Genomic DNA, 13,484 nt, shown 5'->3' with positions numbered 1-13,484 from the left:
GCTGTCGCTTTCAATGAGGCAGTTTACACCGTTTGGCTGGTATTTGATGAGCATCTCGAGCGCGACACTTTGGCTCCATAATGATGCGTGCGTCGCCTTCAAATCCTCCCCTAAGCACCCCCACCAAATTGGAGGCCCAATTTGCGGATCTTGGCTTGTTGCTCGGCTCATAAACATCGCAGCTTACTTCTGCCAAGACATTTTTATGTCATTCGATCCGTTAACGAATTTTCCAATAGACCCTTTGCCATTCGCCGGCTGCTCAATTTTCCGCCCCTGAATTACCAAATTGGATGTCCGTCCAATACTTGCTTGCTGGGGTTAAGCAGCAGGCAATTTATGAATACCTTAATACGGTTTATAGTCGAAATATTTACCCACCAAAAACACAGGCTGAAATGCGAGAACATCCCGGCCAAATAATAAAAAAAATAAAAAAGAAGCCGACCAGCCTGACAACGCGCGTTGGAGATGTCGATGTCCTGGTCGACTGGGGGGTAATGAAAATAACTGGCATTAAGCAGATGAAGCGGTCCTGGGACCTGGGCAACGTGGCCAAATGGGCGGTTGGGAAATGTGGAAAATCGGGTGGAAGGCGGTGACAGTTGGGGGGAAATCGGCAGCCAGCGAGTGGAGCATAAAATATTAAACGGGAAACCTTCGTAATTAAAGTGAAATGAATTTAAGTACGCAAATTGGACGTTGAGGAAGTCAGGAGTCAGGACTTGTGTCCTCGCATCCTCGTGTCGATGTCTGCACTTGGAAAAATACGTGGAGCTTATTAATACTAGTTTATTACTGTAAGTTCGAAAAAGGAATGCAAGGCAATGTTAGGAGAATCCATGAGACATCTGAAACTGAGAAACAATGAACTCCAACCTAAAAGATAACTCGCTTAAGGGGAAATCTATTAAGGATGCACCATTGTGCCCAGTGTAATGGGATGATGATGCAGAGAAGGTCCTGCACACGAGTATACGTATAATTAAGTGGTCACCAAGCCCCGGCCTTCGAAAAGCCACTTGAATTGACCAATCTGAGCTTTGACTTTGAAGTGAGTTTGCCTCAAATTATATGTGCACACTTCAAGGATCCGCACACGCCGCTGTATGCACGGCTTTTTTCCCCGGACTAATTAAAATGCAGTTAAGTATTTATTTTCTCATAATTGAGGTGGCCGAATGAAAAAATCAAGTTGCCCGCCACAAGTTGAATCAACGCCACAGAAGCGACCAGCTGGCCAATTAATTTCAAGTGCACATTAGAGGACCAGAAGATGATGGAAAGAAGTGGCGAATTGAGCTATTGATTGCCAATGGACATGCTACTCGAAGTTGAGAGCGTCTAATTGGTGCAGGACTGTGTGGCTGATAAGCTGCGCAAATGGGGACTGTCATTGGAAATGTTACTCTGCGGAATATATATTCAGTGTTTTCAGGGGCATCGCAATCGGCCAAGGTTAATTCCAATTTCATAAAAACTGGTCCAATTATTCTGTGCGATTTTACGCATTCCTGCATTTGTCTAGACTCAGCAGACAAAGCTATGAAATTTCCAATGAAATTCGCCAACATTTCGCTTAATTAGCAGGAACCTTCGGCAAATGATTGATTTGTGCGTGTAAGCTTGTTTGAATTAGTTTAATCAATTAGCCGATTCGCAGACATTCGGCCATCGATCCATCTGCGAAACTGAAGATGAGACGGCCAACTAAATGGTTTCTGGCCAGGATACCCATTTCCCCGGGAAGCCCCAAAAACCAATTGGGCTAATTTCGCGACCTGCAAATGGGACTGGTGAGTAACCCTTTTAGTGGGCGCATCCAACAATAGAGCACATGTGTACTAACTTAGTCCTATTCCCCCGAAAAGGACTGGGAAAACTTATCGCTGCCATTGGCAAATTGTCGCCATCATTTTCTGGGGGCGGTTGGGGTTTATTTTCCACACCGAGCGAGAATGAGATACAAAACTGTAACTGCGGGTAACTTGAGTAGCCATTTCCACTCATTCGCATTCGCATTCGCGGTTTCATTAGCCGCGGTCTCTGTCAACTGTTGTTCTTCCTCCGCTCGTTGCCACTGGTTGGCTTCCTCTAATTTCGTTAAGTTTCGTTGCCACAACAGGAAACCGAGTGTGTGCCACAATTTTTTCCCATCCGCTGTTAATGCCTCCCCAGCCGAAGAGGCCAGTTTTGGCGACCAATTGCACTCAAACAAAAACGGTGAGTTTTGGCCAGTAAAAAGGGAGTATGGCCTTTAAAACTAATCTAAACATTTTTTTTTTTTTTTTTTTTTTTTTTGTATTCCGTTTGGAACAACACAAATAAGGTAATTAACATTTATAGTAGTTAAGACCAGAACATTTTTCTCAAGTGTAAATTGTGCCGCCTTCCTTCCTCTCCCGCCTCGCCACATCTCCGTCTCGCTCTGCCGTCAAATGCAATTAACAAAACACGCTCCTAGCATAAAGTCATTAGTTATTCCATTTCATGAATATCCCTCTCTCGATTCGAACGCTTCGTTGGACATGTTTATGTGTGTGTGAGCCAGCTTGGAGCATATGCTGCGTATGTGTACGTGGCGGGGGGGCTGGGGGGAGGGCGGTTGAATGGGGGTAGGGGCACTGTGTGACTTAAAGCCCTGACCATTTACCATTGACCAAAACCAAGGTCCATAACAAATGTACATAACAATATTATTTTGGTGGATTTTCGCAAAACGGCCGAGGGCATTGATGCTTGGTATGCTTAAACTATAGCACCACCCCCGGGGGCGCACCACCGCACCCCCCCCCCTCACCCACTCTCCGGATCCCCTGCAACCACTGAAGTCCTGGCTAAATTGCCATTCAGTGTTGTACACCGTCATTGGTGTTCGTTGTCCGGCGTCACGTTGTTTGCTTTCACCTCAAGCCAAGTTGGCGAATGTTCCCCGTGCCACCGGTCGGAAACCCCATCCCCTACCATTCCATACCATACTACACCATCCCATCCCATGTCATACCATCCAATCCAATCGAGTGCCCCCGACTCGCACACCCTTCAGCCGGAAAGCGTGTACGCCGGATAAACTTTTCGGCATGAGTTCTTATAGGCAAAAATGGTTTTTCAATACTCAAAGATTTATGAGTCTATGAATCTTGTACCCATGCACAAGCATGTAAGTGAGTTTGTCGGGGTGGGCACTGAGAAAAAAACGCTGTACGTTCAATAAGATATACGTTTAAATAAAAAATAGTTTGATTAAACCAGTTGCAAATGTGATTACCTAATTTAAGAAGTAAATCGGTCTTATTTTATTTTTAAGAATGCGATATCCGTTTTTTCGTCTGTATGGCTAGGAGATACTGATAGCCGCTCCTTCCGACCTGACCACACTGCATAATCCTCGGCAAAGATCCCGGCCAGAACCGAAAGGGAACCACTGGAGCAGCAGAAGAGTCAGAAGAGGCCAAAAGCAAACACCACAAATTAGTCGGCATATAACTCGAACCGGTAAATGGCTAAAAAGAGAACGGGAGGGGAGTGGAGGTGTTCGCCAGGAGAACAACAAATAGAAATCAAGTGAAATTCCTGGGCAAGCAAAGTTTTCCATTTCATTTTTCGGATTTTGCTCATCTATTTTTCATTTTTGCCTTTTTGGATTCCCGAGCAAACTCGGGGCAGCTGCCACATGGAACATGAATCAACACAGAAAGTCCTCAAAAGTTCTCGGGGATGATTTAATTAGAATTCTCGAAGATGTCACCCAGGGCTATGCCCCTAGCCCGGCTTGGCCGGGTTTAAGCCGGCGTTGGGCAACGTTTAATTATGAAATTTTCAAGGTGGCAAGTTGGTAAGTTGCTACGTTGGTACGTTGGTACGTTGGTCGGTTGGTGGGTTGGCAAGGTGACAGGGAAATGCAAAAGGGGGAATCTGGGATGCCCCACCTTAAGGTATTTTGTGGTAGATTAGCCGGGCGTTCAATGTGTTGATGCGGCGGAGGCGTGGAATCCCGATTGGTGTCGGGTTTCGGGTGTCGGATGCTGGCAACGATGTGATAAGTTAATTGAAATTAAATTTTAATTTCATGGGATAAAGTTGCCTTCGATGAGATTGCTTTTTGCGGGCGTTAAGGTGCCGCTCGCAGTCAATATGGAAACGAAAGCGTTGGGGGGAGTGGGTGTGCATACGTCCAAAGACCAATCAAAAAGGAATCCCCCGGGTCTATTAACAGAATCATTTCATTTCCCTTTTAATGGACAACTCACATGTCACGCTGCCTCTAAGAAAACTCATTTATACATTATGTATACGCCGTGTTGAACACACAAGATTCAATCTACGTCGCAACGCAGTCCTTGAGAATGTTAATTGGAGTCTTTCCTGCCACATCGAAACACCTTGGGTTTCCCAGGAAGCCAAACACTCGAACAATCACAATTCGCCCGGGGCTCCAGAGTTCTACATCGGTTTTAATTATACAAATGCAAATGCAGACGAATCCGTCCGACTTTCCAGTTAAGTAAACGGCAGGAGCTTACGGTTTTCGCCTGAAATCGATTCCCCAATCATAACTACAAGTGGCTATAATCACCTCGTCCGGCGGACAACGATTTTAACAATTGCCCAACCACTCGGACTTAAACCCATCGGTTGTTGGTTGCCGGTGGTCGGTGGTCGGTGGTCGGTTGAATGGCCAACGGCACCCGTGGTCCTGGCCATTAACTATGCAAATAATGTGCGGGATATAGACAAAATCGCCACAAGATTAATGCTTATTGATTTTCCCGGCCAGCGATAATTTGTTAGCACGCCAAATTGGCCGACAGTCGAGCGCCACTGAGTGAATGCGATTTTTCTGGCTTACTTTTCTATTTTGGGCAAAGCCATTCGAAGAATTTGATAAGCCCCTCTTGGAATTTTTCAGGACCCCAACCCCCAAAAAGTTTTTGTGGGTATTTGCATTATTAAGTACTCGCACCGCTCCCCCGATTTTCCGATTTCTTGGTGGTCGCTCGCTTTGTGGGAAATGCGAAATGGAAGATGGAGGATGGAAAATGGGTGACGACGGGTCGGTCATCCATTGAGCCGAAGGTGTCACATTGCCGGGATTTGCTTATCAGACATCAAAGGACACCTTGCGGTGCCATCGTTCCCAGATCGTTGCCATTGCAACCCGCAAACGAGAATTTGGCATGCGGAGGAGGAGGGGCAGGACTCACTGCCAAGTTTACGCATCCCTTGAAATTTTGGCTCCAGCCGAGGGAACTTACTTTCAGGTTTGTATAAATATTTTCGCTGGCTTGTTTGTCTGGTTTCGTCTGTTTAGCATTTCGGAATATTAATTAAAACAAACTTTCGGGGAATGTGAGCATTATTAAAAGGAAAGCTTACGTGAGCTGCCTTCTTCGGACTTTTTAGCCACTTCGAATCAGTTTTTGTATTTGTAAAAATGGTGCACATGAAAAACATTGAAATCTGTTTTGTTATGGAAAAATCTGGCTAAGTAAAAAAGAGCTTTGGCCACAAAGCCACAAAATGGCAAAGCAAGATTTAAATGCCTTCAAGTTGAAAGCATTTTGGGAAGGCAATTAAGGGCAAATCCTTGCAGATAAACGTATTTGCCATTTGTCTCAGCTAGAACTTAAACGAGTATTACTTTCAACTCAGTTAACAGACACATCAATTGGAATTAGGAAAACATAAAGCAAGGGTCTCTATAATCGATTTTTGGCACAGTTACTAGGTGTAAATGGGGAAGAAACTTTTACTCGAACCCAACATTCTTGCATCCAATGGATGTTGTCAACCCGAATTGAACGAAACTTAGAGAAATTTTGTTTTTTTATATTGAAGAAGGAGGCGAACCCATCGGAAGCCCGGAAAAGAAAATGTATTAGAAAGGGTCTATAATTCGTCTGTTTCCTCAAGAAGTCCTTGAAAGGAATCCCCAAAATGGAAGCCTGCGGTCCTGGGCAGCATTACCTGGATTTACTTAGCACAACTTCAAAGGAAGGACACTTTCTCCCGCGGGAAGTGGCGCTCCCCCAATTCGTCCTCACTCCGCCCGACTTCTTATTTACTCTTCATCTCTTTATTTCACCGAAATTAGCTGGAAGTGAAAACGAAACCGAAACAGCAAAAGAAATAGAAACTAAACGAATATCGAGCGGCAACAAAGCCATCGCCAAACGCAAAGCAGAACAGACCCCATCCCATCCCATCCAATCCCGAAAACCCGGCCAGACCGAAGTCAACCTACTTTTGGACGCAACAGACTACGCCAGAGCCGAGCGAGTATCCTATATGTGCCATGTAAGTGCACAAGGAGAAAAAGCTGGCAGCTTCGCTCTGTGGATTACTCTGCCAATATTTACTCAACCCTTCCTGTTGTTTTGCGGCGCCATAAAATTCCCAAATATTGCAATTCAATTAACACACGCCTACAGATACATATGTATATGCCATTATACGATAATGTAAGATAAATAATACCGCCTCTCCTTGTGAAAAAGGATGTGGATTTGGGGTTTGAAGAGCCGATACCCCATTTCCATTTGAGCCGTAGGGATTTATTTGGGAACACGTTGGATGGAAATTCACAAAATTGCACAAACTCCAAGACAATGACCGTAAAGCACAATTCCACCATCAATTTTTCAGTCCAAAATAAAGTAGTATCCACTTTTTTCTGCCCGTGCACGAGTTCATTCGGTATGCGCCCAGATGGCAAGCGTGGAGTGGGTTTTTCGGGCAGACGGGCAGGCGGACGGCGAGGAGGACGTGTGGCACGAGGGGGACAAACGGGCGCCCTGCGGCGGATTATTGAATTTTCCAGCATTCTCCGCTGACACTTGGCGCCTAATGCGCTACCGCTTACCTTCGCCTACTGCTGTTGCTCCAGTCCTTGTTGCTGCTACTGGCTTGCTCCTGCGTCCTGCGTCCTGCGTCCTCCGCCTTCTGCTGCTCCGGCGGCTGCTGCTTACCGATTCACTGGCTCTGACGGAAATTCCAATGGAATTTGGCATAATTTACATATCTCCGAGTGCTTGGGCCAAGCGGGCCAAATGCATTGGACACGGTGTACAGGAGTGCGTGTGTGTACCCGATTTTCCGTTTATTTTCCGAGTGCTCCGTCTTTCACCGAATATCCGCACTTTTTTCCCAGGCCCGATTTCTGGGCCGCTGGGCGAAAAATCAAAAACGGCGCGCGTGTCGTACCGCTTGCTACATCCACTGATTTGACGCGCGACCCACGCACTTGCAACACGCGACACACGAGCACCGGGAATCGAACGTCGAGAGTCGAGAATCGAGGAACTGGGGGGCTATGAAGTTGGTTTTTTTGGGGGCACCGAGGGATGAGGGGGCAACTAAGATGAATGTCAATAAAAATGATTCTGCTCTGCACTGCAGTTGGCCTTTTTTCAGCTGTACCACCGAATTCACCTCTTGGCTTTCTGTTTTTCTCCCCGTTTTTTTTTTCGGTCTGTCCCGAGTTACTGTGATTCAATTACAAATCCCAGACGAAAGTCCTGAGGATAGGAGCGCCGGGAAGTGGTTTTCTCGCCACGCGAAGAATCCGTACTGAAGATACAGATATGGCCTGCGAATTGGCAAGTCAGAACTCGCCACAATTCATCTCGCAGCATGGCTGCTGCGCAAAATCCGGGATCTGCGCCTGCGCCGCTCTCCCGCGCTCTCTCTCTCGGACTTTCTCTCTGCGACTGTCTCTCCGCATTCTCCGTGGTGGGTATGTGTGTGTGCCACGCTCGTTGGAATGCTATAAAAAAGGAAACGTTAGAATGAAATGAAAATGTAGCATAATTTATGACTGCATCGTCTTTTAAATAATTGCACGCACACACACCTACGAACCTACACCCTGCCCACCGCCTTAAATATTAACATCCACTCACCTAACGACCGACCGCCTAAAAACACCCGAGAATCCTAATGGCCATGTAAATATGCATTTTTTTATATTCCATACGACTTTTTAAAATGTCTTCCAAATTGGTTACGGGTCAATGGTGTTTGAACGTTCCAAGAATGAAAGCGATACGAGAAGATTTACGAGGAAATTTGATAAACAAATCATGAGCAAATAATTGTCCTGCTGTCTGCCCAAATGAATAGTTGTCAAATACTTAAGAACTCTACTTTTTTAATTGGTATTGCAGATAAAGATCTTAGACGAACATCTCTATACTCAAATATAAAGGACTGCGTTTTTAATAGTATTTTATTCAAGCTTATATTATACAAGTGAAATTGAACCCCTAATCTTAGCTATTGCAAGCATGAACTACTTATATTTGGCAAATTTAGTGATGAATTTACCTTAATGTAAAACCACTTGATAGGCAATTGTTCTTCATTTTTGGCCACTTGCTAAAGCCACTTCAGATTAACCAGCTCAGATAGATGAAGCCGATTTGAAATCAGTTCGTATGCCTCTAGAGAACGCGTCGTTGTTGTCATTAGCTTTTCGAATATGGAAATGGGTGGGTAACTAAGAGACTAGGAGGTTGTCATGCACTACTAGAGAATCAATGTTGGCGAGAGAGATGTGTGTTTCCCAATCAAAGTTCCACGTTGTTCAAATTGGACCCGGAGGAAGTGGGCAGATCGACGTCGCTTGGCGGCACAAAAGTGCCCATGGTTAGGACGCTCTCCTGCTTGGCACACAGTTTCAACATCTCGGATTTAAGTTTGTCCAGTATGGCGTAGTTGGGTTGGTTGACTGCCGCCTTGCTCTGCAGCACGGTGATCTCCTGCTCCTCCAGCTTCTTCTCCTTGAAGGTCTTTATGGAGTTGTTGCCGTAGAGGCGCAACAAGGAACCCCAGGTCTGGATGTGCGGATGCAAAATCTGACGAAAGGTTAACTCAATAGCTATAAGTAAAGTTATAAAGAAATATCAATGCTCACCTGGAGGATTGCTTGCGAAGCCAACTGCTTGCCCTCCCGCTTGTTTTTACACACCACTTTGGCAGTATGTTTGCCCACGGTCATGGTAAACTCGTTCTTGTTATTCGCGGTGCGGTTGATCTCCTGGCTGATCTGAACATCGCTGCCGTAGTTGCGCTGCAAGCAAGTCAGCAGAATGGCGTTGGGAGATGGCTCCGTCGTCTTGTTGCAGAATTCGGTGACTCGGGGATCTTCGATGCGGATGTCATCGAAAACCTGCAAGAAATATAAAAATAAGAAGTGGTTCCATTTTCTATAGGTAGATTGCTTACAGACAGATCGCTCTGCGCTTTCTTCGCAGTGCCGCTCTTTTGGTCCTTATTGTTGCCCGTTATCTTGTCCTTGACATCGGGAATGAGTATTTCCAGCGTTTCCCGAGCCGCCTCTGACTTGGCCTGCTTTTTACTGGTGCCATAGCCCGTGCCATACTTGAGATTGTTCACCGATACGGTGGCGGAGTAAGGCGTGGCTGCGTTTTGGAGCTCCTTGAACTCATAGGTGGGCTGCGTTTTCAGAGCATGCTGCACGTACTCGTGCAGGATGCAGACGAAGCTCTTGCCATTGGGATTCATGATCCACTCCTTCCGACCGCGCGGGTTCGTTGATCCTTCGCCAGCATTCGCTAGTATTGGGAACTTAATAAGCTTAGTGCCATCCGGCAGCGTGGGTCGTTGAATATTCTTGATGTGTTTGCGGTTTTTGGTGAACTTGCGGCGAGCATTCCAACTCCGAAATCGCAGCACACGAATCACCTTGAATTTGAAGAGTTTCTGGCAGTAGGTGTTTAGTTGCTCCGGTGTAATGGATTCCTTTTGGGTATTCTCGTTGACCGTAACAATTTTAGCAGCCGGCATAAGGGCAGTTATTCCATCTGGTTGGGTTTTGGAATCGGTGCTGCCTTCGTTGTTCTCTTTTCCCTCCACGTCCATGGCTTCGGCCGGTAAAGCGGAAGCTCCGGCCATGGGACATACAGCCACTGGCGGCGCTCCATCCGTCTTTTGTTGCTCCACCTCCGACTCTTCCTCCAAAGCCCGCCTGTAGTTAAGACAGGGGATTGCTCCCAAGGGCACTGCATGCTTGCGGGCACTTCCAGTGCCGAGAAAATAGGGCCTCGATGCGCAACAGACGCGAGTTTTGCGATGCAAGAAGAGCGGCATTCCACTGTTGTGGGTCACCTGCACCCATCCCTCGGGTAGGACTTCAAAGTGGTTGAGGCGCTTTTCTAAAAGAGTAGTCACATTAAAATACTCGTCATCTTGGACACTTGGTTCGACGAAAAGCACTGACCTTCCAGCACAGTCTTGAAACGCTGCTCGTATTTGGGCTGCTTTGACTCGCGGAGCTCTTCGGGCAGCTTCTCGTCCAGCAGATTCTCGATCTCGTCATCATCGAATTCCGAGGAATCGTATTCTTCGCCGTCACCATCAGCCGCCTCTTCCTCCTCGTCGCCTCCTTCTCCATACCTTCCGCCCTGCTGCTCGCTAGCGTTGTCTGGTTGCCATGTAAGGAGATACAATCACGGATAAATAAGTTGTCTGTTTGTCTGGGAAATGGAAAACCAGCCGCGAAGTTGATGGCCATCTTCACGGAATATTTGAATGAATGCCATTGGCACCTAATTGTCTAGCTCTTTGATGTTTAATTAAAGTGATCCTTCATTATTACTGGCTCTACCTGACGCAACTGGACAAGCCAGTCGGATAATGGGTATCATGCGCATGGAACTGTCCGCACAAAACTGCCACCACCTGCCTTACAATAAGATAAAGGAAAACTGAAGCTGCTATATCAGGGTTTAACCTGCCGGCTGACTCTTTTATCAGCCTCCTGTATTTGCACAATGATAGGCCCCCAAGATCTTGAGATAAGAACTGCGCCTGCACTGTGAAACAAAAGGTGGTAATTGCACAGCCTGTGATCTGGATGACCTGAGTGAATATCCGAGCTTCGTTTCCGACTCACCTGACTCATCATCCTCATCGCTGCCAGAGCCGACTTCGTCGAGAACCTGGAACTGTCGCAGTTGCTGGTCCATGGGTTCGTTCTGCAGCTCGTTGTCCCTGGTCCGCCGCATTTCCTCGATGGCGCTCAGCGAAAAGCCGGCCACCTTGAGCTCCTGCTCCTCGTCCTCCAGCCGGGGACGCTTGCGGACCTGCCCAGAGTCCGGGCAGTCGGCCAGCGGCTTCTCCGCCATTGTATTGGATGTGTGTGTCTAAAGCGGGAGGGGTTTAGTGCGGACTGATCGGAACTGTCTAGTAATGCTGTCCCGGGGCCAATCTCGCCAATAACCAATACTGAGAGCATCCAACGCCTTGCAATTGATTTCTCATTGGAAGTGCCACATTGGTTAAGCCAGAAGCCCCGCCGGAAAATTCTGCGACTGCACTTTCGCGGATTGTAAACGATGCTACTTGCTGCGTCTTTCGCTATGGATTCTGCCTAATTGTCGGACAAAATCCCAAAGCAAAAGCTGCGCAATTCAAGTACGAAATCGAGATTTTAGAGAGAGGATGTTAGTTGGGAAAAATAACCAAACAAGCGAAACAAACACCACATGCAGTTTTGCGGAAACAGATTGACACTTTTGAATTGGGGTTAGTGATGGTTCCAGGTATTATCCTCCGGAGAAGAACGTTTGGTCTTAGGATCTATTGTAACAGCAGCTCCAAGCACTTTTCTACTGATTTTGCAAGAAATTTTGCAATTTAAAGACGCCCCCTAATTTATTTAGTGCAAGACAGTGTGACCAGGCTCATGACATTTTAAAATGCTGGCTACTCCCCAAGCCGGTAAACAATGTTCGAATTTAGATTTTATTATATTTTAAAACATAAAAATAATGTAACTAAAAATTAGTGCGCAGCCTAAGTAAGGTAATCTCTATTGGCCATTTTGAAAAAATCAGTTTTTATTCAACACAGCCATATTTGAACATATTCCATTTTCGATTAATATTAAGTGCATTGAGTATTAATCCGAATATCAGATCGGGGATCCATTGATTTTTAGTACAGTTTATCCTAAGATCCACTTTTTCCTAGTAAAGCCTCATCCTTAGCCCCTGTCTGCATGCCGTTACTGGCCTTCACGTCCAGTTCCACAGGATTGTCCAGTGCCGCCTGGGCGCTTGAAGTGTGGGCGTGACCTTTTGAGCGATAGTGGGAGGTCAGGTGGGAGCGGCGAACGAAGGAGACTTGGCAGGAGTCGCAGCTGAAAAACAGATAAACAGAGTCAAGGATCCTCAATAAAACTTCAGGTAACTAAGATCTTACTGGAACGCTCGCACTCCGGTGTGACTCAGCATGTGCGTGCGGAGTTTTCCGCTCATGGCAAAGCTTTTATTGCATTCCTTGCACGTGAAGGGCTTGACATTCGTGTGGCGCCTGATGAAATGGAAAGTGGTCAGAAATATGTGAAAAGCATTAGACGTTTCATGAATGGGAACGAGTTCTGTCGTACATGCGTTCGTGCTGGATGCGTCCGCTGGCGTTGCTGTAGGTTGCCTCGCAGTAGCGACACTGAAACAAAGCATTCCCCGCATGCAGTTCTTGGTGGCGCCGCAGAAGCGTAGCAGTGTAGAACTGCTGGGAGCACTGGTCACAGGCAAAGCTCTTTACGCCGGTGTGTCGGAGGAGGTGCAACTTGAAGTTGCTGGGGCAGGTGAAGTGCCGGCCACACTGCTCGCATATGCAATCCCGCTTGCGTCGCTCCCGCTTTAGGGCCACCACTTCGTCCTCGGTGAGTCTGCTCCACTGGGTGCGCGTGGCCTGGCTATTGTCCGCAAACTTAACGGAGGTAAAGACTGTGGGCGTGGTCTTTGTACTTCTGCGGAGCTTCTTCTCCTGCGCAGGAACCTTCACTTGGGGCTGCTCGTTCTGCTCACATATTTCGTACGGCTCTTCCGTCTCTTCCAGCAGGTGTTCCTCGGGTAGAAGGTCTATAACCTCGATCTCGGTGACCTCTTCAGCGTACTGAATCTCCTTCTCCACACCAACTGCGAAGGATTCGATCAATTCCGCGTTCCCCAGGTTGGGACTTTCCTGCAGCGTTTTTTGGGTTCGAATCACACGTTCCCGGAAAGCAATCGCCGTCTGCAGGTCCAATTCGCAGGGTGAGCAAATAAAGGGGGGCAGCTCGTTCCCGGGTCCGCCGAGCAACTACGGATAATCCAGACTTAAGTTTGAAAACACAAAAATAGAAAGGTACTCACAAACAAACCAGTAAGAACCTCGATCTGGTGCAGCATTACGGAATTGGGCTCCTCGAAGAGGTTACTGGGCGTCGAACAGAAAATGAACAGGCCGCAAGTCCGGCAATTACGATTCGGCATTTTTAAACTTATTTATTTAGTAACACTTAAGAAAAAATTAATCAGAAAATTGCTCTGCTTTTCATATTGTTGCTCCTTTGGCAATGCCAGACTGTTATAGCTAAGAAGATGTGGCACCGCTGCCACAACATCGTAAGGGGGATTCCTGAACAGATCTTAATTTTTAATTCGATTGATTATTTGATATTACTTTATTTGATT

The 13,484-nt window shown here is 46.7% G+C and overlaps 3 protein-coding genes across 6 annotated transcripts in view; all 3 read right to left on the bottom strand.

Moving 5' to 3' along the window:
* Positions 1-7,549, bottom strand: part of kek6 (kekkon 6) — a 42,511-nt gene extending 34,962 nt beyond the window's left edge. For both annotated transcript variants that reach the window (NM_143623.2, NM_001276222.1), the window contains exon 1: positions 6,863-7,549. The gene's annotated coding sequence lies outside the window, so the exon portion shown is untranslated. The remainder of the gene's footprint in view (positions 1-6,862) is intronic.
* pasha (partner of drosha) lies at positions 7,468-11,708 on the bottom strand. 3 transcript variants are annotated; one of them, NM_001276221.1, is made up of 6 exons: positions 10,916-11,257; positions 10,241-10,444; positions 9,226-10,175; positions 8,915-9,169; positions 8,326-8,855; positions 7,468-7,765 (listed from the first exon to the last, which is right to left on the bottom strand). In NM_001276221.1, the coding sequence occupies exons 1-5, from the start codon at positions 11,145-11,147 to the stop codon at positions 8,568-8,570; spliced, it is 1,929 nt and encodes a 642-aa protein (NP_001263150.1). In that variant the 5' UTR covers positions 11,148-11,257; the 3' UTR covers positions 7,468-7,765; positions 8,326-8,567. The 3 variants fall into 3 exon arrangements, with proteins under 3 accessions (NP_001263150.1, NP_651879.1, NP_001263149.1); NM_143622.3 differs by lacking the exon at positions 7,468-7,765 and having other exon boundaries at positions 8,211-8,855; positions 10,916-11,708; NM_001276220.1 differs by lacking the exons at positions 7,468-7,765; positions 10,916-11,257 and adding an exon at positions 10,628-10,696 and having other exon boundaries at positions 8,211-8,855.
* Positions 11,709-11,847: 139 nt separating this feature from the next.
* Positions 11,848-13,382, bottom strand: CG1792 (uncharacterized protein). The gene is made up of 4 exons (NM_143621.3): positions 13,164-13,382; positions 12,413-13,110; positions 12,226-12,336; positions 11,848-12,163 (listed from the first exon to the last, which is right to left on the bottom strand). Exons 1-4 carry the CDS (start codon positions 13,281-13,283, stop codon positions 11,974-11,976), a joined length of 1,119 nt encoding a protein of 372 aa, NP_651878.1. The 5' UTR covers positions 13,284-13,382; the 3' UTR covers positions 11,848-11,973.
* Positions 13,383-13,484: the final 102 nt, after the last annotated feature.

This window comes from Drosophila melanogaster, chromosome 3R (genome assembly GCF_000001215.4).
Source record: "Drosophila melanogaster chromosome 3R".
Lineage (NCBI taxonomy): Eukaryota > Metazoa > Arthropoda > Insecta > Diptera > Drosophilidae > Drosophila > Drosophila melanogaster.
Note: the sequence above shows the minus strand (reverse complement) of the source record. Positions and strands in the feature narration are given on the sequence as shown.